Source organism: Diceros bicornis, chromosome 40, assembly GCF_020826845.1.
Source record: "Diceros bicornis minor isolate mBicDic1 chromosome 40, mDicBic1.mat.cur, whole genome shotgun sequence".
In the NCBI taxonomy this organism is placed as follows: domain Eukaryota; kingdom Metazoa; phylum Chordata; class Mammalia; order Perissodactyla; family Rhinocerotidae; genus Diceros; species Diceros bicornis.
Genome location: NC_080779.1, coordinates 17,491,769 through 17,513,070, shown reverse-complemented (window position 1 = coordinate 17,513,070; position 21,302 = coordinate 17,491,769). Strand labels below are relative to the sequence as shown.

The 21,302-nt window shown below is 37.4% G+C and overlaps 1 protein-coding gene across 3 annotated transcripts in view; it reads left to right on the top strand.

The window, feature by feature from the left end:
- Positions 1 to 1,890: 1,890 nt before the first annotated feature.
- NPHP1 (nephrocystin 1) overlaps positions 1,891 to 21,302 on the top strand; it is a 62,523-nt gene continuing 43,111 nt past the window's right edge. For all 3 annotated transcript variants that reach the window (XM_058534580.1, XM_058534579.1, XM_058534581.1), the window contains exons 1-6: positions 1,891 to 1,966; positions 4,546 to 4,619; positions 10,444 to 10,504; positions 11,600 to 11,724; positions 18,562 to 18,793; positions 19,108 to 19,209. In XM_058534580.1, the coding sequence (XP_058390563.1) occupies positions 1,898 to 1,966; positions 4,546 to 4,619; positions 10,444 to 10,504; positions 11,600 to 11,724; positions 18,562 to 18,793; positions 19,108 to 19,209 (663 nt within the window). In that variant the 5' untranslated portion in view covers positions 1,891 to 1,897. The remainder of the gene's footprint in view (positions 1,967 to 4,545; positions 4,620 to 10,443; positions 10,505 to 11,599; positions 11,725 to 18,561; positions 18,794 to 19,107; positions 19,210 to 21,302) is intronic.

Below are 21,302 nucleotides of genomic sequence, written 5' to 3'. Positions count from 1 at the left end.
CTCATACATACACACATATCTAGGGGGCTTATTAGTTTATTTTTACCAACACAGAATTATACTATATTCATAACCCTGTAATTTTTCCATTTAAAATTTGGAAATGCCTATAAATCAGATATAGAATATTTTTCCTAATTTATTTATGGACATATATTTAATTTAAAATACATAAGAATTTCATAAATGGTGGATTGTCTTCAGTGCACTTTTTTTTCTTTTTTGCTGACCTCTTACAAGATTGCTTAGAAGTCTGAGTTATTAATCCATTTAAAAGTATTTTATAGCACTCATTATTTTCTCATTTGTTCTTATAAGCATTTTTAATGGAAATACTATGTCTGGCCATTTAAGTGAACTTTTAAGTATCATGAACCATAATGGAGAAATTAATTCAAAATAAAGACACGAGCTACAAAAAAGCAGACAATAGCGAGCATTGTCAAGGATATGAAGAACTAAAACTCACACACTCCTGGTAGAGTGTAAATTACAACTAGGCGGTATCTACTAAAGCTGAATATAGAACATGCCCTGCGGCTCAGCACTGTGTACATATGTTCACAGTATGTATATGTGTAAATAGCAGCACCGTTTATAAGAGCCCTGACCTGGAAACAACCCCCATGCTATGCCCAGCAACAGTAGAATGAGTGAGTGTATTAGGGTGTATCATACAATGAAATGTCAGAAAGCAATGAGAACGAACAAACTACCACTACACACAATGATATAGCTGCATCTCACGGACGTGCTGTTGAGTGAAAGAAGTGGAGAAGCCAATACTCACTGCATGATTTCATTCTATAGTTTTAAAAGAGGCAAAACAAATTTTTGCTGTTGGAAGTTAGGACAGTGTTTCCCTTTGGTGTAGGCGGTGGAAGTAGGTAGGGACTAAGAGACTACGAGAAAGGAAGACCACTAGGGTGCTGGTAACGTTCTGTATCCAAATTTGGGTTATGTTACATGGGGCGGGGGGGGGGGCTGGGGGTGGGGTGGGGGGAGTCTGTTCAGTGTGAAAATTCAGCGAGGTGGACACGTGGTTTGTCCCTCTCTATTGTCCTTGAAGGAAAAAGTACGTAAATAAATGAACAGTAAGGCAGCGGGGCCTGTGGAATCAACATATGTGTTGTCTTGAAGAACATTCACTTGTATTAGCGAGGTTCATCAACTGCAAAGTGAGCTCAGATCATCATCATTCTTATTCGGCGAAGTGGAAAGAGTTTGGGAACTGGATTTAAAGGATTCAGTCCCACTTGGGGAAACGTCATTACGCTCTCCCTGAGAGTCGATGTAAAACGGGGCTCATCATTCCTTGCTCACAGGCTTGCTGTAGAACAGACAAAATCACCATCCTCACGGAATTCAGGACAGCGTGCAGAAGCAGCGCGAAACGAAACGTCAGCACGACCTCCAACAGCAAAGAATTAAAAACTGCCTTTTGACGTGAGGAGTACGCAGCAGAACCACGCATCATCCCGTGAAGGTCACGCAGGAGAGCTATCCTTGCAGTTAATGAAAGAGTTTTAGGATGCCGAAACTGTATTCCAGGGTTAGTGTAGCAGAAGTGCTATCAGAAAACAACCGCCGTGGTGAGACTGAGGCGTTGAGACGTGTCGTTTCGCCCGCCGCGGGGCCTTCTGCGGCACCCCTCACTCCAATCCTTCGGAATCGGCAGGGAAACTAAAGATGACGGCCTGCGCAGCCACCCTGAGCTGAGGGCTCAGCACCTGGGGGTGGCGGGTGGCACCGCCGGAGAGGACTGTCCCCGCAGCTCCACCGTCCCGCCTGCCCGGCCCCGGCACCGCGCGGCGGGCGCGCCGTGATGGCGTCACCTTCCGGCGCCGTGATGGCGTCACCTTCCGGTGCCGCCGCTTTGGTTTCCCTGGCGACGGAGATGCTGGCGAGGCGGCCGCGCCGTCCCCTCCAGGCCCTGCAGCGCCGCAGTCAGGAACTGAAGCAACAGGTACCGTCCGGCTGTCCCGCGGGGGACCTGGGCACCGCGAGGCGGCCTGGGCTCTGGCGGCGGGCGCCAGAGAAACGGGGCGCACCCCAAGCCCGGGAACCTACCCCAACCCACTTACCTTCCCGCGTTGTAACACCCCGCAGCATCCCGGCACCGAACTCCGATTCCAGCCCCTCACGCTCCCAACCCAACCCCCAGCTGCAGGTTGTACCTCCGGAAAATCGTGGCCATCGACTAAGCGCTCTTCCCACCCGCCTCCCCGCCCTAACGTCTCAAGCTCCAACACTAACAAGCCCTTAACGCCGCTCACCTCGAATCTCAACTTCTAACGGTGACCGTTTCCAACCAACTCTGCGCCCAACATCTCTCCACTCGCCATGCCCCCTTTCCTTTGAGCCGCCTGCGGTTGTTGCTTCACATGAACTCAAGCGAAGTAGGGGTCAAGGAATAGTCCTAATATGTAAGAAAAATATTAAGATATGACTAATGAGCAAAAGACATGAACTAAAGAAAAAATACCAGTAACTCATAAACGTGAGAAATGTTATCCTCAAAGATAATCAAGTAATTGTAAAGGAAATAAGATATCACAAACATTTAAAAAAATCACAATACTCAGTATGGGGAGGGTGTAATGAAACAGGTACTCACACGCACTGCCTCGATGTATAAGGCACAGCATTTCTGGAAAGCAGTTTGACAAGGTGTAGCAAATGTTCATGCTCCTAGGCTGGGTACTTACATTTTCGGGAATTTACCGTAGGTAATAATAAAAAAATTGGGACAGAGATTGATGTATAAAAGTGCTCGTCACAGTATTACTTATAGTAGAAAAGACTGGATACAACTCAAATGATCAGTAATAGGGGAATGGATAAGTAACTTATGATGGGCTAATAATCCTGTGATTAAAATTTTGTTAAAGAGATTTTAATGTTAGGGAAAATATTTGTGATAAAATGTTAAGTTAGAAAAAGAATATAAAGTTGAATATACAGTATTTACAGTAATACAGTTTTTTTCTATATATAATATACATAGAAAAAAGATAGAAGGAAACATGCCAAAATGGTAATTCTGTGTTTCTTTTCATACTTTTTGATCTTTTCAAAATTTTGTATACTGAATGTATATTACTTTAAAAAATAAGAAAAAACTAGTAATTAATGAATTGTTAATTTATTTTCTGAAATTCTTATTGTTCTTTACTAATTTTACTTTTTATTTTTCATTTGATCTATTACCGAGTATAGTTTCCACTAAATAAAATTATTTTATAATCTTTGGCAGACAAGAAATTTACTGAACACTTATATTTTATTCAATTTTGGACTCTTGTTTAAAAAGTACAAAAGATTTGATGGATAAATATTTCTCAAGTGATTCTATTGGAATTATGGTGGGGCAACAAAAATACTCTTCTGGTAGAAATAAATGTAAAACTTGAGGAGGCATTGACTTTTGCTGAGGTTTGGCTAGCCGTATCTAATTTTAAATTTGTTGGGCAATTGGGAGAACCAGGAAAAGCTTCAGAAGTAAACTACAAAAGTTATTATTAAAACAAAGATGAAACAAACAAATGATTATAAGGATTATTCAGCCTGGAAAAGAATTGGCTCAGGAACCGTTTGACAGTTTGGGAAGGGCTCTTGGATAGTGTGAGCTAATTCTTCCCTGTCCCCACAGAGGGCACAGGACAGATTTCCAACTCGATGTCCATCGGACAAGTAATCAAGAGCCCATCTGGGGCATGCCTGTGTTGACTGACTCTGTCACTAGATGTGTGCGAATTTTGTAAATAACAGTTATATAGATACAAAATAGAAGAGTAGAGAAGAAGCTATGGAACTTCTATTTCTCTTTTTTTCATTCACTTTTTTTCCTCCACATCATCTATAGAAAAGAACCCCCAAAAGAAGTGTGTGCCTCTTTTGTGGGTACATTGGCAAAGTTACATGTAGTGTTTGGAAAAAACAGGTCAAGATAACAAGATATAAGAATGAGGATAGGCAAATTCCTGGTATATTCTTACAATGAATACTACTCAGCAATAAGAAGGAATAAACTAGTAATCACACAGCAATATGAAAGTATCTCAAAAACCTGAGGTGTGAAACGATTACACAAGAGTACATACTTTCTGGGGTAATGGTAATTTTCTATATGCTGTTAGGGGTTTGGGTTACCCCGATATATGCATTTGCCAAACCTCAGCAAATGTATACTTAAGATTTGTGCATTTCATTGTATGTAAATTTTACACCAAAATATTGAACTCGAGTTAGTGATACCCATGGTGCGTTATTTTGCGAAAGTGTACTGATGATTGTGGTTTACTTTGACGTACATAAAAAATCAGATGGATCGATGAATGGATGGACCAAATAAGTCTAGTAAAATGTTAAAGGTAGAATCTAGGTGGTGGGTATACGGGTGTTCACTGTAAAATTCTTTCAACTTCATTATATGTTTAAAAGTGTTCATTATAAAATGTTGGGAAAAGAGAATTAAAATTTTATTTCCTAAGGTTATATGGCATTTAACAATATGATATTTTAAACTGTCTCCATTTGTTGCAGGTTGATAGTTTACTTTCTGAGAGTCAATTGAAAGGAGCTCTAGAAGCCAGTAAAAGGCGAGATATTTACCAAAGGTAAAGCATACTAAATTACTTAAACTTTCCAGGAATTGTACTTACATTCCAATGAGCAGTATTTACAGCCTAGAAATTGTTTGAGGCACTATTTCCTTCCTTTTATTTATTAGTACAGTTTCCCAAAAGACAAAATGATAATGGGAAATGATACATATTAAAGTAACAGTGAATGAAATTTCCCAAAACGTATTAAAATACTTCTTGCAATTATCTGTATGTACTGGGTCTAAATATTGAAATGATAAAATTAAATAGAGAATCAAAAATGTTTAAAAGAGGCAAGTTAACGTTTATTTTGTACTATGTATGTACCAAGCAGTGTGGTCCATGCTCTAAAAACTTTTTCTTAATTAATTTTCACAATAAGCGTGAGATACTTGTTAATGCAGATGAGAAAATTAAGGTTCACAGTGGTTAGTTAGTACATCTAACATTACTATGCTATAAGACATTGAAGTGGGAAGACAATAAAAATGTTTTAAGACGGCTCAGAAATGCAGAATTCAGTCAAGCAAGGGAAGGAACTTAACTGCCGTCTTCAGTGGAGTTTCCGGCTTTGGTCCCTTTGAATTAAATGGAAGAATTACATCATAGTTAACTGGATCTAGGAGAAACCAACCTAAACCTGAAGGTTATGGACTTGCTGTTGTGACAGCAACTATGAAAACTGTTCAGAGGGAATGTCTGTGGCTTAGGCAGAATTACAATAGGCCCTTGGCCTATGTAGCCCCAGATCCTGTGACCTCGTCAGAAATCTCTATTAGCAGGATGGTGACTCTAACTCTCTTGAAATGGGAAAACTGTTCTCTCGGTGGGTAAGTGTTTTTTTTGTTTTGACATTTTTTTTAATCCATGGGAGAGTTTAAAATTAAATTGAGTTTAAAATTCCATAGACATGATGAACTAAATCAAATTAGATTTTTAATGCTTTTGTATTAAGTTTAGGACATCATTAAGATAATCTGTATGTTGTGGGTATTTAAAGAGTTTATAACATTCAAAAGAACAAGAGATTCATTCTGTTAGTTTAAATGATTCATTAGAATCACTTGGAAAGTTTTACTTAAGTCAGGCATTCAAAATGTTAAAAGCAAAATAAAATTTAAATTTATTTTAAAGTGTTGAAGGGAATTTAATTAACTGTATTTATGAGTAAGATGGATTGTTTAAGGAATTTAGTTCAAGTTGAATTCATCAAACAATAATGAAAGAAAAAGTGAAGGTGATTGCACTTGCTTTACTAGATTTAAAAATAGAATAAGATTTATAGGCTGAATTTGAAGTCCCAGGGAAATCTAGGTTTTTAAATTTTATTTTAATAAACTAATAATTATTTTTAAACCCAAGTAACCATAAATAGTCTTCTCTGTGTATAAAATGATCCCCTCACAGTCATTTAAAAATGCACATTGACATTTGCATGTCTGAAAATATCATTTTGCCCTTATGTTTGATTAATAATTGGCTGGATGTGGAGTAAAAATAATGTCTACTTAAACCTTTGAAGCCTTGTCAGGTTTCTTTACACTCAGTGATGCTGATAAGTTTGATGATCATTGCCTTATCATTGACCTGTTTGGGGCTTTTCTCTCCAGCTTTAGTGTTTTGAAATTTCAGATGTATTCAGGTATTGTTTTTATCCTGCTCAACACTCAGTGGGTCTTTTGAGTTTGAAAATTCTTGTCTTTCATGAGTTCTGGGAGATTTTCTTTTACTAAAAGATTATTTGTTACTTCTCTTTGTCTGTTTCTTCCTGAAACACCTTTGAGTCAGGTATTTAATCTCCTGGACTGTTCCTTAGATTGCTCATCTCCCCCTTAACGGTTTATGTTTCTTTGTTTTTGTTTATGCCTGGAAGATTCTCTTGACTGTTTATTTTAACTTTTCTATGCAATGTTTTATTTCAGCAGCCATATTGTTAATTTACCAGTGTTTTTTCTTGTTCCTTGATCTTTTTTCATAGCATCATGTTTTCAGATTATCTCCTACTTCTGTGTTAGGAGATTGTTTTTTAAGTTCTCTTCTATTCTCTGAGTTGTCTTTGGTTCCTCTGGGCTCAGATTATTTATTTATTTACTTTTGGTTAGTTTTAAATTTTATCTTCCATGTTGCTGGTTTTCCTTATTATGCCTGGTGGTCCTTGGGTTATCCACTTTTATTTAAGAATAAGAGACTAGGTTGATTATTCTAGGGAGCTGTCACGGGTTCTTCTGCTGTTGTGTGTAGGTCTCTTTCCTACTAGTACTGTCTTCTGAATGAGAATGCGGTTCTTTGTACACGGGCAGGGCTTCTCAGGGGCCTAGAACTAGCCTTTAGTCTGAGGAGCCCCCAGTGCCAGCACAGGTTTATCCCTGGGTCTGATTCTCTCCAGGTCGTTCATTAATTTTAGAAGGGCCTTGTGGTAAGTAGAGAGGGATGAGGTAAGAGAAAGGGAAGCTGTCAGGTTTTCTGTAAAATAGACTTTTTAAAAAGTCAAAGACCTATTATAAAAGGGCCTTAACTACATCTAAACTTAATCGGTATCTTTCCTCTTTCCCTGAATAATGTAAAGACCTGAGATTGTCTTAAGGCTGATTTTCCTCTTAATAGCTTAGATGTTATGGATATTATTTAATTTACATAATATAGTATAGAAAGCAAACCCCAGCCATTGTGCGTGTCTTTTCATCTGTAGACCCTCATAATGCACTGCCTTGGACACACTTTGGTCAACCCTTCTGTCCTTCATACCTGCTGACCCAAATGGTGGCATTTTCTGCCTGGCAGATCATGTCCCTCTTATGCTTGTGTGGCTACTTCCTCTCTTTATAGAAGAATATGGTTCCATCCTTTTTCCATGCAGCAGACCTTTGTTGAAATCTCTTATTGACAGGTGGTCCCTCTTTCATTCTCTTGTGTCCAGGGTACATTACCTTTTAAAATGTTTTAATCATTTTTGTGGGGGTTTCAGGAAGCAGTGAAGATGAATATGTGCTTAGTTTTTATCCTAATCCAAAAGTCTTAAAATATCTGAACAGTTTGAGGATTTTAATAATTTTATAGATAGGAAGGAGATAATTATAATAAATAATTTGTTTTATTTGTATAGTATATAAAAATAGTTTTCCACTCTGGCTCTTACATGAAATCTCTGAGTCTAAGTTTCGGTTAGGATTCTTTTGGTCAAGTAACAGGACATCTGTTAAAGCGAGTGGCTTTGCTGTCAGTCTCATGCAACAAAAAGTCTGGGGGCAGGTTCTCCCAGGGTAGGTCGGTGCTCTTGATGCCCTCAAGGACCCGCCCTTGCCGTCCTTCTGCCTCGTCATCCTCAGCTTGTCAGGAATGGCCCCCCTCACTGTTACCAAGTCCGCAGCATCAGTATCTAAAAGCAGAAAGGAGGAGGATTCTTTACGTGCTGCATCAGGGAGGGTAAAATGGAGGAATTGCCTAACGTATTTCTTTGCTGCTTCGTTGGCCAGCGCTTGGCCACACGCCCGTCCTCCCTGCAGTGGTGGCCGAGCGCTTGGGTGTCAGTGGGAGGCCCCCCTGCCCGCATAGAGTAAGGTGGCAGAGGGGTTGGGGGTAGGTCACAAGCAGGGTCAGCACAGTTTGATGTTTCCACTTCTCTTTTTCTGCCTCTTTCAGAAAGCATTTTTGTCCCCTTTTTCACTACTTATTTCATTAGCCCCTGTAAAAAGAAAAAAGAAACGGCTCAAACAGCAGAAAAAATACGGACTTTTGCAGGTTATTGTTTGAAAAAGCGTTTGATTTCTGAAAACTCACATCATTAGCTGTAGCCCATTTTCAGTAATTTTGGTACTTCTCATTTGGGTGTCTAAGACTTCAGCTAAATTATGTGAGGTGTCTATGGAATAATTAAAACACTGTGCCAGTATGGACAGGCCAAGTTCAAAGGGGAAGTGTGCTGTGGTGAGAAGAGGCAGCTGGAGAATCCTAAACTCTTCCTTCACAGTGTTCCTCTACCGTGACTGGCTGTGGTCACTTTTTAGAACCTCACTGTCTTCAGCTGGAGTGACGGCTGTTGTGAGGCTCAAATGAGGTGATGCTTGTAAATGCTTGCCATTTTGCTCATGCACAATAACCTGTAGCTATTATTGTCGTTATTAGTTGTGTCTCCTTGGCTAGGTGCTAGGTTTATGGAATTTTAGAGCTGGAGAAGCATTTTAAAGTCCAATGCTTGTCTTATTTTAGAGATAGGAAACTGAAGCCCAGAGTCACTCAAGCTTTCTGAACCTTGGGTATCGTATGTGTGTACCTTAGAGCTTGGCTGTGAGGATCACCCGAGCTAATGGGTGGAAAAGCGCTTACATGGGAATTTTTATTTATTTTATTTATTTTATTTTTTTATTTTTTATTGATGTCTTAATAGTTTATAACGTTGTGAAATTTTGGTTGTACATTTTTGTTTGTCGATCACCATAGTATGTCTCCCTTCACCCCTTGTGCCCACCTCCTACCCCCATTGCCCCTGGTAACCACATTACAGTTTTCTCTGTCCATGTGTTGGTTTATATTCCACATATGAGTGAGGTAATACGGTGTTTGTCTTTCTCTTTCTGGCTTATTTCACTTAACATAATATCCTCCAGGTCCATCCATGTTGTTGCAAATGGGACGATTTTGTCTTTTTTTATGGCTGAGTAGTATTCTCTTGTACATATATACACCACATCTTCTTGATCCAATCATCAGTTGAGGGACACTTGGGTTGCTTCCACTTCTTGGCTATAGTGAATAATGCTGCAATGAACATAGGGGTGCATAAGCCTCTTTGGATTGTTGATTTCAGGTTTGTTGGATAGATTCCCAGTAGTGGGATAGCTGGATCATAAGGTATTTCTATTTTTAATTTTTTGAGGAATCTCCGTACCATTTTCCATAGAGACTGCAACAGCTTGCGTTCCCACCAGCTGTGTATGAGGGTTCCTGTTTCTCTACATCCTCTCCAACATTTGTTGTTTTTTGTTTTGGTGGTTATAGCCATTCTAATGGGCGTGAGGTGATATCTTAATGTTGTTTTGATTTGCATTTCCCTGATGATTAGTGATATTGAACATCTTTTCATGTGTCTATTGGCCATCTGTATATCTTCTTTGGACAAGTGTCTGTTCATTTCCTCTGCCCATTTTTTGATCGGGTTGTTTGTTTTTTTGTTGTTCAGTTGTGTGAGTTCTTTATATGTTATGGAGATTAACCCCTTGTCAAATATATGTTTCGAAAATATTTTATCCCAGCTGGTGGGTTGTTTATTCATTTTGATCCTGGTTTCATTTGTCTTGTAGAAGCTCTTTAATCTGATAAAGTCCCACTTGCTTATTTTTCCTTTAGTTTCCCTGGTCTGAGTAGACGTGGCATCCGAAAAGATTCCTTTATGACCAATGTCAAATAGTGTGTTGCCTATATTTTCTTCTATGAGTTTTATAGTTTCAGGTCCCACCTTCAGGTCTTTGATCCATTTTAAGTTAATTTTTGTGAATGGCAATAGCAGATGGTCCACTTTCGTTCTTATGCAAGTGGCTGTCCAGTTTTCCCAGCACCAATTATTGAAGAGACTTTCCTTTCTCCATTGTATGTTCTTCGCTCTTTTGTCGAAAATTAGCTGTCCGTATATGTGTGGTTTTATTTCTGGGCTTTCAATTCTGTTCCATTGATCTGTGTGCCTGTTTTTGTACCAGTACCTATATGGGAATTTTTTAACATTGTTCATACAGTGGCTAATTGCCTTACCTGCTTGAAGACTTAAGTATGACTTTATAAAATAACTTTCTGGTTCTGACAATAGAAAAATTAATGTTTTTTTCCTGTCTTTTTTAAAATTTAGATGTATCCAATTAAAACAGGCAATAGATGAAAATAAAAATGCTCTTCAAAAACTAAACAAAGTAAGTATTACAGTTAATCTTATTATAAAAAATCTGCTTTTATGCAAGTATTTTCATCAAGTGGAAATTCGTTACAGTGGGTAACTTCCTGGGTTTGTGTTCGTGACGAAGTCTAATGTGGTCAGCGCTGGCCTGCCCGGCACGCTTACTGCGTGTGTGCTTCGGAGTGGAAAAGCCAGGGCTCCAAATACTGGTAAAAGTTCAGCTTTGATGAACTCACCCAGCATTGAGGACTCAGAAGATCCAGGAAGCGCTGTTTTTATTTTTGCATTGTGTAAGTTTTATATTTTACAGTTTAGAGTTGTTTTAATTTTGATGACATTGTGGGGAGAGAGTACGTAATCTGTCCCTGAGGGTAAGTGGTAAAGAAGCTTCTGGTGCCACGTGGCAGCTCGGATGTCGATGACGCAGTAGAAATGGAAGAGCTGGAGTTTACTCTTGGCCGTCCCCTCAGGACTTTTTCTTTTAACATGAGCCTGAACTTCAGCTCAGGGTCCAGTGCCAGAGACTCACTGAGCGCCGGAAGTGGAAGGCATCTGAGAGTCATCTCCCTGCCTGTGTAATGAATCTACTTTATTGCATCTGAGACAAGTGGCCACTGAGCGTCTCTTCTGAATTTCTCCAGTGACTCACAACTCTTTAATTTAGGAGGCGGGCTGACCTTAAATTTGAAAACCTAATTGTCCCCGTTTCACAGAGGAGGAGACTCAGGAGTCCCAAAGATGAAGCAGCTTTCCCAGTGTCTCACCTGGGAAAGTGGCAAAACTTGGGGTTGGCACCTGTCTTTTTGACTGCAAAGCCAGTCTTCTGTCTGGAACCTATCTCTTCCTGACTACAGAGAGTCTGCAGTACCCGGGCAAGAAAACAAAACAAAACAAAACAAAACAAAACGTATTATTTTATTTTTTCATTTGGTTTGCATTCCAACATAATCATCTACATTTCTTTTAATTTTATTTCTCTAAGGTAGGTGTAGTCTCATATTGATATTTACTTTGTCTTCTAGCACTAATTGGAGGTTTTTTTCTTTTAAAATAAATATAATAGGAAACTGAAATAAATTTTTAAGTGAAATAGACTTATATTCTCTCATAGGCTGATGAACCTGCACCTGTTGGGAACTATAATCAGAAAAAAGAAGAGGAGCACAGTCTTTTGGATAAGCTTACCCACCAACTGCAGGAGCTTGCTGTGTCCATGAGAAGAGAAAATATAACAGAGTATGCTTCTTTTCTTCCTCTTTTTCTTTCAGATGTTATGTCACCAATAGTTTTAATGCTTGACTTAGAATAAAGACATATAACAGTATAGATATAAACAAATGGCGGTAACAGTATAATCGATCGACATTAATTTATTGTGTATAGTAGAAAGTGTTAGGTCCCATGAGACATACAAAGAAGTGGAAGTCATAATCTCTGCCCTCAGGTGATTTATAATCTAGTTGGGGAAACAAAACAGAGATCTGAAAAGTAAATAAACAAATGTTAGAAAATAAGAATGATGCCTTTAACATCAGTGTTGATATGTAAAAAGAAAATTATTTGGATTGTCTACTTGCATATTTCTTCCTTTCATGAATATTCTTTAAAAATTAGAGGCAGAAGCATGCATTATTTTTCTGCTGGATTGGGTGTTAATAATAGCCTTTGCAAAGTGGAAAGAAAAGTTGATAGTATAAACAAACCCAATTTGTGAGAAGCCAAAAGAAAAAATCAACTATTGAGACTCTTCATATGCTGTTCCCATACTTTTACACTATATCCTGGGAAAAATGCTTAAGGATGAAGATACAAGAATTCTAGAATTTCCACTGATTTCCAGTACTGATAATGACAAAGTAGCTGGTATGGGACTTAACCATCCTACCATAAACAACTATAAAATCTGGACAAAATATACAAAACAGGTGTTTGAAGTCATTGAACATCAACCAAGCAAGCCTGATATCCTTAATATAGGGAGACACAAGAGATGAGTCCTACATTCCCCAGACCCTCTCTGTGGGGATTTTATGGGCTATGCTGCAGGAAGATTGATCCTAAACAGGGAGCAGCAGTCTCACTGGGCTGAGGAGGCAGAGAGCAAATTTTGGAGTTGCTAAGGCCACTGGGCCTTGTGGAGAGAGAGAAGGGAGTTGCAGAGAGACAACTCCAGAAATGTGAGTGACCTCCTGGGCTACACAGAGCATCATTCTAGAATGCCTGGCAGAAAGCACCTGCTGGGAGACTGAGAGCTTAAAAGATTCTAGAGGTCGCATAGTCCTGGAAAAATAGTGGAGTTTGTATCAGCTAGAGTAAAGAGACCTTGGTGAATGCTTTAGGCATTTAGTGGTGAACATGGAAGGCCCATGCTCTAGGAGTGAGGAGAACACCCTAGTATTAAGAACCATGATCTTGGAATAAAGACAAAACTGAACTAGATCTTCTCCAACAAAGCCTAAAACCAGACCTTAACAGGAACAAGATAATTTAACTGTGTAACAAGACAAAAGTCAACACTCTTTTAAGGAAGATGACATAATCCAAAGTCTCTAAGTGTATCATCCACAGTATCCAGTAATAAAAAAAACATTACTAGAAATGCAAACAAGCAGGGGAAAATAAATGATCCATAATCAAGCAATAAGACAGTCAATAAAAGCAGATCCAGGTCTGAACCAGATAGCAGAGTTAGCTGACAAGGGCTTCTAAATAATATGATTAATATTTTAAAGAAAATGGAATAAAAAATGGATGAAGTGGAAAAAAGGTGGAGTATTTTAAGAGAATTCAAATGTAGAAAATAATCAAATGAAAATTCTACAACTGCAAAATATAATATCTGATAAAATAATGGCTGAGAACTTTCTAAATCTGATTCACTATATAGATTCAAAAAGGTAGAAAGTGTCTTATAATAAAGAGACAAAATAATCAGTAGAAACTCAGGTGACCCAAATGTGAGAATTAGCAAATAAGAACTTTATTATAAAACAACTATTTTGAATATATTAAATAATTTTTTGGAAAAGATGGAGCGATTGGATAAATAGAGAGAAATCTTAAGCAGAGGAAATGGAAGGTAATAAAGACCAAAATGGAGATTCTGAAACTAAAAAATACAATATATGAAATTAAAAAAAAATTATTGGATGGTTAACAGAACATTGGATACAATAGAGGAAAAGATCAGTGAACCCAAAGACAGAGCAATAAAAAAATTTGAAACTCATGCACAAAAGGAAAACAAGAATGCAAAGAACAGAACAGAATGTAAGAGAGTTGGGACATGACCAAAAGTTATAAAATACTTGTAATTGAAGTCCCAGAAGGAGAGGAGAGAGAAAGAATGGAGCACAAGAAATATTTAAATAAATATTTAAATTGAAATCTAAGAAAGGTATCAATCTGCTGATCCAAGAGTCCCAGAGAACTCCAAGCAGAATAAATATAAAGAAAACTACACATAGGTGCATCATAGTCAAACTGCTGAAAACCAATTATACATAGAAAATCTTAAAAGCAGCCAGGGAAAAAGGAAACATGTACAGGCATACAACAGTTAGAATTAAAGTTGACATCTTATTAGAAAAAATCTAGGACAGAAGGCAATAAAAGTGTTCAAAGAAAAAATCTTTCAACCCAGAATTCTGTATCCAGCAAAAGTATCTTTCAGAAATTAGAGTGAAAGAAAGACATTTTCAGACCAAAAAAAAAAAGCTGAGGAAATTTGTGAAGCAAAATCTGACGAATTTGCCAAAGGAAGTTTTTCAGACTAGGAGAAAATGATCCCACTTGGAAACTTGGATCTATAAGAGGGAATGAAGAGCACTGGCATATGGGTTAATATAAAAGCCTATTTTTTCTTTTCTAAATGCCTTTAAAAGACACTTGATTGTAAAGCAAAAGACATATTTTGAGATTTATAATATACAGTCAATTCTCATTATTTGCAGTACTTATGTTCCATAAAGTTGCTGCAAACATTGAATTAGTGAATACTAAACCGTTGCTTCTAGAGGAAATACAGATTTAGGTTCCTGTGAGGCTTTGGTCACAACTTTTTTGTCAACTGGGTAATACATATCCTTGTTTTATGTGTGTTTCTGTTTAAAGATACCTTATTTAATACATATTATTGATTCATTAACATTGAACTCACAGCCAACAGCACTATAACTCATGCTTGAACAAATCTTATCTAACACGCTAATTTTCTCCATTAGGCACATCACGGTCTTCTTGTGCATAAGAACACTACACAGCATTTCAGCAATATGTTTGGGGGCCATTTTAAATGGCAAAAGCACCAACAAAAAGCACAGAAATGCAAAGAACATGGCAGTAAATAGACAAAGTAGATGAATTTGCAAATACAAAATTTGCAAATAATGAGGATCACCTATATGTAGAAGTAAAATATGTGACAACAATGGCACAGCAATTGTTAAAAGGGCAGGCAGGGTAAATGGAATGACATTATCTTAAAGTTCTTTTAATTTTGGTGAAATGTAATATTAGTTTAGGTTAGACTATGATAAGTTAGGGATGCATATTGTAATATCTGGAACAATTACTAACAAAATAAGAGGAAGTAGCTAAAAAAAACATAAAAAATAAGATGGCATACTAAAATTGACTCAGTTAGCCTGAAAAAGACAAGAAAGAAGGAACAAAAAAACAGAGAAGGCAAATAGAAACTAAATAGTAACATGGTTTGAATGCAGCCATGTGGATTAAATCTAAATGGAATAACACCCCAATTAAAAGAAAGAGATTGTCAGATGGATTTTTAAAAAACCCAAATATATACTGTTTTGAAGAGATACACTTTAATATAAAATCACAGATATGTTGAAAGTAAAAGTCTAAAAAAAGATATTTTATGTGAACCCTAACCAAGACAAAGGTGATGCAGTTATATTAATATCAGGTAAAGTAGACTTTAAGGTTAAAAGTAATTTAATAGATAAAGACATTTCATGGTAATGGAAGGATCAATTCAATAGGAAGAAATCATCCTAATATGTATACACCTAATAACATAGCTTCAAAATATATAAAGCAAAAGTTGCCAGAACTGAAGGAGAGCTTAACCACCTTTACCTAATTACATATATATTTACAGAACACTGCATTCAACTAGGTAATACACCTTTTTTCAAAGTGCACATATAACATTAATCAAAATGAACCATATTGGACCATAAAGTAATTGTCAACAAATTTCAAAGGATTGAAATCATGTAGTGTAGTCTTTGATGACTTGGAATTACATTAAAACTCAATGACAACCTAAAACTAATACAATGTTATAAATCTATTATATCTCAATTAAAAACACTTCAATGACAGAAAAATAACTAAAATGCTCAAAACATTTGCAGATTAAGTTGCAAACTTCTATATGACTTAAGGGTCAAAGAAAATATTACAATAGAAATTTAAACATATTTTGAATGATGATAAAATACAACTTGTGGGCTGCAGCTAAAGCAGTGCTGAGAGGGAAATTTATAGCTTTAAGTGCGTAGTTTAGAAAAGAAGAAAAGTTGAAAATCAATGATTAAAGTTTCCAACTTAAGAAGCCAGAGAAAGAACAGCAACTTAAACCCAAGGAAAGTAGAAGGAAGGAAATAATAAAAATAGGATCAGAAAACAGAGAATAATAAACAGACACACAGGAGATACAATCAATAAAGCCATAAGTTGGTTCTTTGGAAAAATTAATTAAATGGATAAATTCCTAGTCATGCTGATCAAGAAAAGAGAAAGAGAAGGAAAAAAACAATGGAAAACCAGGAATAAAAACTGTAATCACTACAGATCCTACAGAAATTAAAAGGACACAATGAAGATATTATGAACAAGTTTATGCCAATAAATTTGAAAATTTAGATAAAATAAATTCCTTGAAAAATAAAATGTACTCAGACTGACACAAGATGAATAGAAAATCTTATTAGTCCTATAAAATATCTACTAAAGAAGTTGAATCTATAATTAAAAACCTTCCCATAGAATAAACTCAGGTGGCTTCACTGATGAATTATTGCAAACATTTAAAAAAGAAATAATAACAGTATTACAAAATCTTTCTGGAGATTAGAAAAAGAAACATTTCCCAAATTATTTTATGAACGTTAGATAACTTTGAGATCAAAACCTGACAATATTATAAGAAAAACAAGGCCCTCGTGAACAAATGCACAAACCCAGTATAAAATGTTAGCAAATAGAGTCCAGTGGCATATCAAAATGACAAAGCATCATGATTAAATGGGATTTATTCCAGAATGCAAAGTTAGTTTAACATTCAAAAATTAATAATTGAAATTCATTATATTAACATAATGAAGAAGGACAACCATAAATAATCACGTCAAGTTCCTGTTACCCTAGGCAGCATTTTAGAAATATTGACCCATATAAAATATGTGTGAAGTATCTCCTGAAAAAGGAAAGGAGCACACTGAAAATCAATATGACACATTTTATAGATTTTTATTCTTGTGGTGTACAAATTGTTTTTTGTTGTCACTGTTTATGTTTGGGTCTGTGTGGTGTGAGAGTATCCTACAACTATTTTAAACAAAGTGAACCCAATACTCCTCTTTTTTTCCAGAATATATCTTATATTTGGCTAGTTTTATAGTAAGTAATGTCCATTTGCATAAGTATTATTATCCCCATTCTAAAGATAAGCTTCTCTGATAGAAGCTTTAGGAGAGCGACGATCTGTTTTGTTCATTCATATAGCCCAAGCACTAAGTGTCTGTCACACAGTAGGTGCTCAGTAAACGTTGGATGACTATGCTGAATGTTGAATGAATCAACTCAGATTTGTTGACTTATCCAAGCTAGGATTATTCTAGCTCCTCTCTCTTCCCTCACCTTCCGTTTTGCCTTTTAAATATCTTTCCAAAGCATCTTTCTCTTCATCCCAATGCTGTTTTCTTAGTTCATACTGCTGTCGTGTCTCACTTGTAACAGCTGTCTCTGCCTTTGGCCCTTGTTCCAGTCTGTTCCCCACACTGTAGCCTCGTCATCTTTCTAAAGTGCAGATCAGATTATGCTCTTCCTTTGCTTCATTTTTAGGGACTGCCTTAGAGGTAAAGCTCACATGGGCTGCATTGTGCTCACCTCTGTCCAGCCTTATCTCTTACTCATTTCTGTTTCTCCAAGGCTCGTCCTACCATTCATGAGCTACTTGAAGCTCCCTGATCTTGAGCCTCCTTTTCTCCACTCCCTCCCCTTCCTTTCTACTTCCTTTTTACCTGATTAATTCCAACTCATCCCTCAAGACCTAGTTCTAAGCCTTTCCTGATCCCCTCCACCCATGCAGTCTAGGTTAGGTGTCCCTCTTCTGTGTTTTCTTGGTGGTATCCTGTGTATACCTCTACTGTAGTACCTATTGAACTAGATCTACTGCTGTAGTACCTATTGTCTTCTTGTGAGCTCCTTGAGGACAGAGAATTGTGTCTGGTTTGCCTTTGGATCCACTGTGTCTGACATGGACCTGACATACAACATCATCGTCATAGCTGATTTTTATTAAAAGGTTGCTGTGGGCAGGCACTGTTCTAAACACTTTGCAAGTTTATAACTCATCTAATCCTCAGGTCAACCTTATGAGGCAGGTTCTATTATTATCTCCACTTTACCATTGAGAAATGAGAGCTTAAAAGAAACCTACCCACGGTTACTCAACAGGGAGGAGATAGAGCCAGAATTAAAACTCAGTTCCCATACTCTAACCACTATGTAATAGTGCTCGAGCAGCATTTGCTGACTGGATGAATCCAAGACTTAAATACCAGTCTCTTGGCCTCAAGTCCTGTGCGTGCTCTTTCACATCACATACATTCCTCAGATACATTAACTCCTTCACCACTCTCAGTCCCTGAAGTCACATATTCTTAGCTAGATGGTAGAAACTATTAGTTGTACTTTCCCCTTATTTCTTTAGTCTGCCAGTTCCAAATATGGGCCAGTTCTTCTGTATATAGAAGTTATACTTGATCTGTTCTTGTATGTTATTTCAAGTGATCCTCATCATAAAACTATTTTTTGCAGAATTGGGGCACTTACTGAAAGAGAGGAAGATGACAATTCTGCTGAAGAAGATGAAGACGATGACGACGACGAAGAAAGTGAAGAAAGTGAAGAAAGTGGTGAGGAGGAAGAAGAGACAGAAGAGGAAGAGGAAGAGAAACAGGAAAATGAATCCCACGGACAGGCGACAAGTAAAGAATACATTGCTATTGGAGATTTTACTGCTCAGCAAGTTGGAGATCTTACATTTAAAGTAGGTAGAAACAAGACTGGAACCTAACCTAAGGAAAAATTTTCATTCCTAACAGAATAAGAAACCTCTGCTTGTGTACCTGTGTTACATATTCCTGATACTAAGTTTTTTCAGACTCAATCTGTTTAAATAAAGTCAGTCATAATTATGATTTACAGGCAGTAGTCGTGTGAAATTCTGTTATCAAAGTTACCTGGTAGTAAAATGGTAAAAGAATAAATGCTTCTCTGTTTTTGAAAATAGTTTTAATGCTGATAATTCCTAATTCAGGGGTAAAGTTTAATTAAAAAATTTTTACTTTGTTTTGTTTTAAGAAAGGGGAAATTCTCCTTATAATTGAAGAAAAACCTGATGGTTGGTGGATAGCTAAGAATGCCAAAGGAAACACAGGTCTCATTCCCAGAACCTACTTGGAGGTTAGTCTTTGTCATTTTCCTTTGCTTTTTCTCCTTCAAAACTTTTTTCATTAATAAAACAGTAATCTATATTCTTTGATCAATTGACTAGTGAATGACTGGAAATATAGAATTTGCTTTAATTTTAGAGAGTCAGGGCATGAGAAAATACTATGTGTTGTGTCCTGGGGACCTGTGAAGGACTCGTGTGCAGGCAGGCCCTTGTACGTTATCTCACAATGAAGATGCTTTGTGGATTAATGCTGATCACAAAAATTAATAGGCATTTATTGTTTGTTGTAAAACATAACCACAATGAACTTTGTGTTAACTTCTACAAATATATGATCCCTTACTAAGATGTGAACATACTATAGACGCATGTTTGTAGCCTATTTTTTTCATTTTTTGTAATATAGCATGGCCATTTTCTTTGCTAGTCTAGATATCTGTCTGGATCAGTGCTGTCCAGTTGAAATATAATGCAAACCACAAATGTAATTTTAAATTTTCTAGTAACCACACTGACATGTCTTTTTTTTCTGACACCACTTCTAACACCATGTGGTTTTTCTCTGACACCAAATACATGGTGTTTTTCCACACCAGTTCTCTGAAACCAACCAAGTTCCAACAATTCAATTCAATTCTGACACTAACCCCTGGAGTTAGTGCAGACCCCACAAATTAATGGCTCAGTCTCGCAAGACTGCCCTACTTCAGATGCCAGTCACAAGTCCCATGGGCCACCCTGTACTTCTGAGTGACAGGCTATAAATTCAGAGGTACCCGCACCCCTCCTCAGGTTTGATAATTTGCTAGAGAGACTCACAGAACTCAGGAAGACACCTTACTTGTGTTTACCGATTTATTATAAAAGATACAATCCAGGAACAGCCAAATGGAAGAGGTGCATAGGGCAAGGTATTGGGAGATGGAGGGAATGAAAGCTGGATCTTCCATTGGTGATTGGGTTCAATCTCCAGCTCCTTTCCCCTCCCTGAAGATGAGCAGGGAGGTGCACTGAAAGTTCCAACCCTCTAATCACCTGATTGGTTCCTCTGGCAGCCAGCACCCTCCCCCTCCAATCCCCATCACCTCATGAGCATAAACTCAAGTGTGGTTGAAAGGGGCTCTTTATGAATAGTGAAAGACACTCCTGTCACTCAGGAAATTCTGAGAGGTATAGGAACTCTTGCCAAGAACTGGGAATAAAGACCAGCGGTACATTTTTCATTATACCATGCACATTTAAAAAAAGTAAAAAGAAACACGTGACATTATTTTTGACAATATATTTTGTGTTATCCAATAGATCAAAAATATTATCATTTCAATATATAATCAATGTTAAAAAATACTTTCTTTTTTTCATACTAAGTTTTCAAATTCCAGTGTGTATTTTACACTTAAAATAGCACGTCTCAGTTTGGACTAGTCACATTTTAAGAGCCAGTAGCCACACGTGACAAGTGGCTGCTGTATTTTACAGTTCAGGTCCAGATCATCTTTTTCAGTGGTAGCATAGTATTCCAATTTTCATATAGATGGACATTTAGGTTGTCTTCAACCTGTAATAACTATAGATTGTTGCAAAGATGCTATGATTAGCTTCCACTATGAGTTACAAAGATCCCCAAAATAGTGGCTTAAATAAGGTGGGAGCATATTTCTGTGGTGCATGGAAGAAGTGTGGAGGTAGACAGTCAAAGGACGGTAAGACCCCATCTAATATTTTACTCTGTAGTCAGCATGAGGCAGCTCTTCCTAGGGTCATCTCTTTAAGTTGGCTGCTAGATCTTTTAACAATTCCAAGCAGCAGGAGAGGAAAGGAACAAGAGGTCAAAAGGCATGAGCTGCTATCTTTTTAAGGTTTCCTGGAAGTTACACAAAAACTTCCAATTATATCTCCTTGACCAGAAGTTAGTTTCCTGACAGCACCTAGCTGGCAGGAGGGCTTGGAAAATATGTTCTTTTAGCTGGCTCCCTGCTAAAATCAGGGGTTCTGTTAGAAAAGAAGAGGTGGAGGTTAGGTGGTAGACAGCCAGTGCCCTGTGTGGTGATCGGTCTGCATAGACATCTGTGTAGACTTGTCTGATTGTTCCCGTAGATAA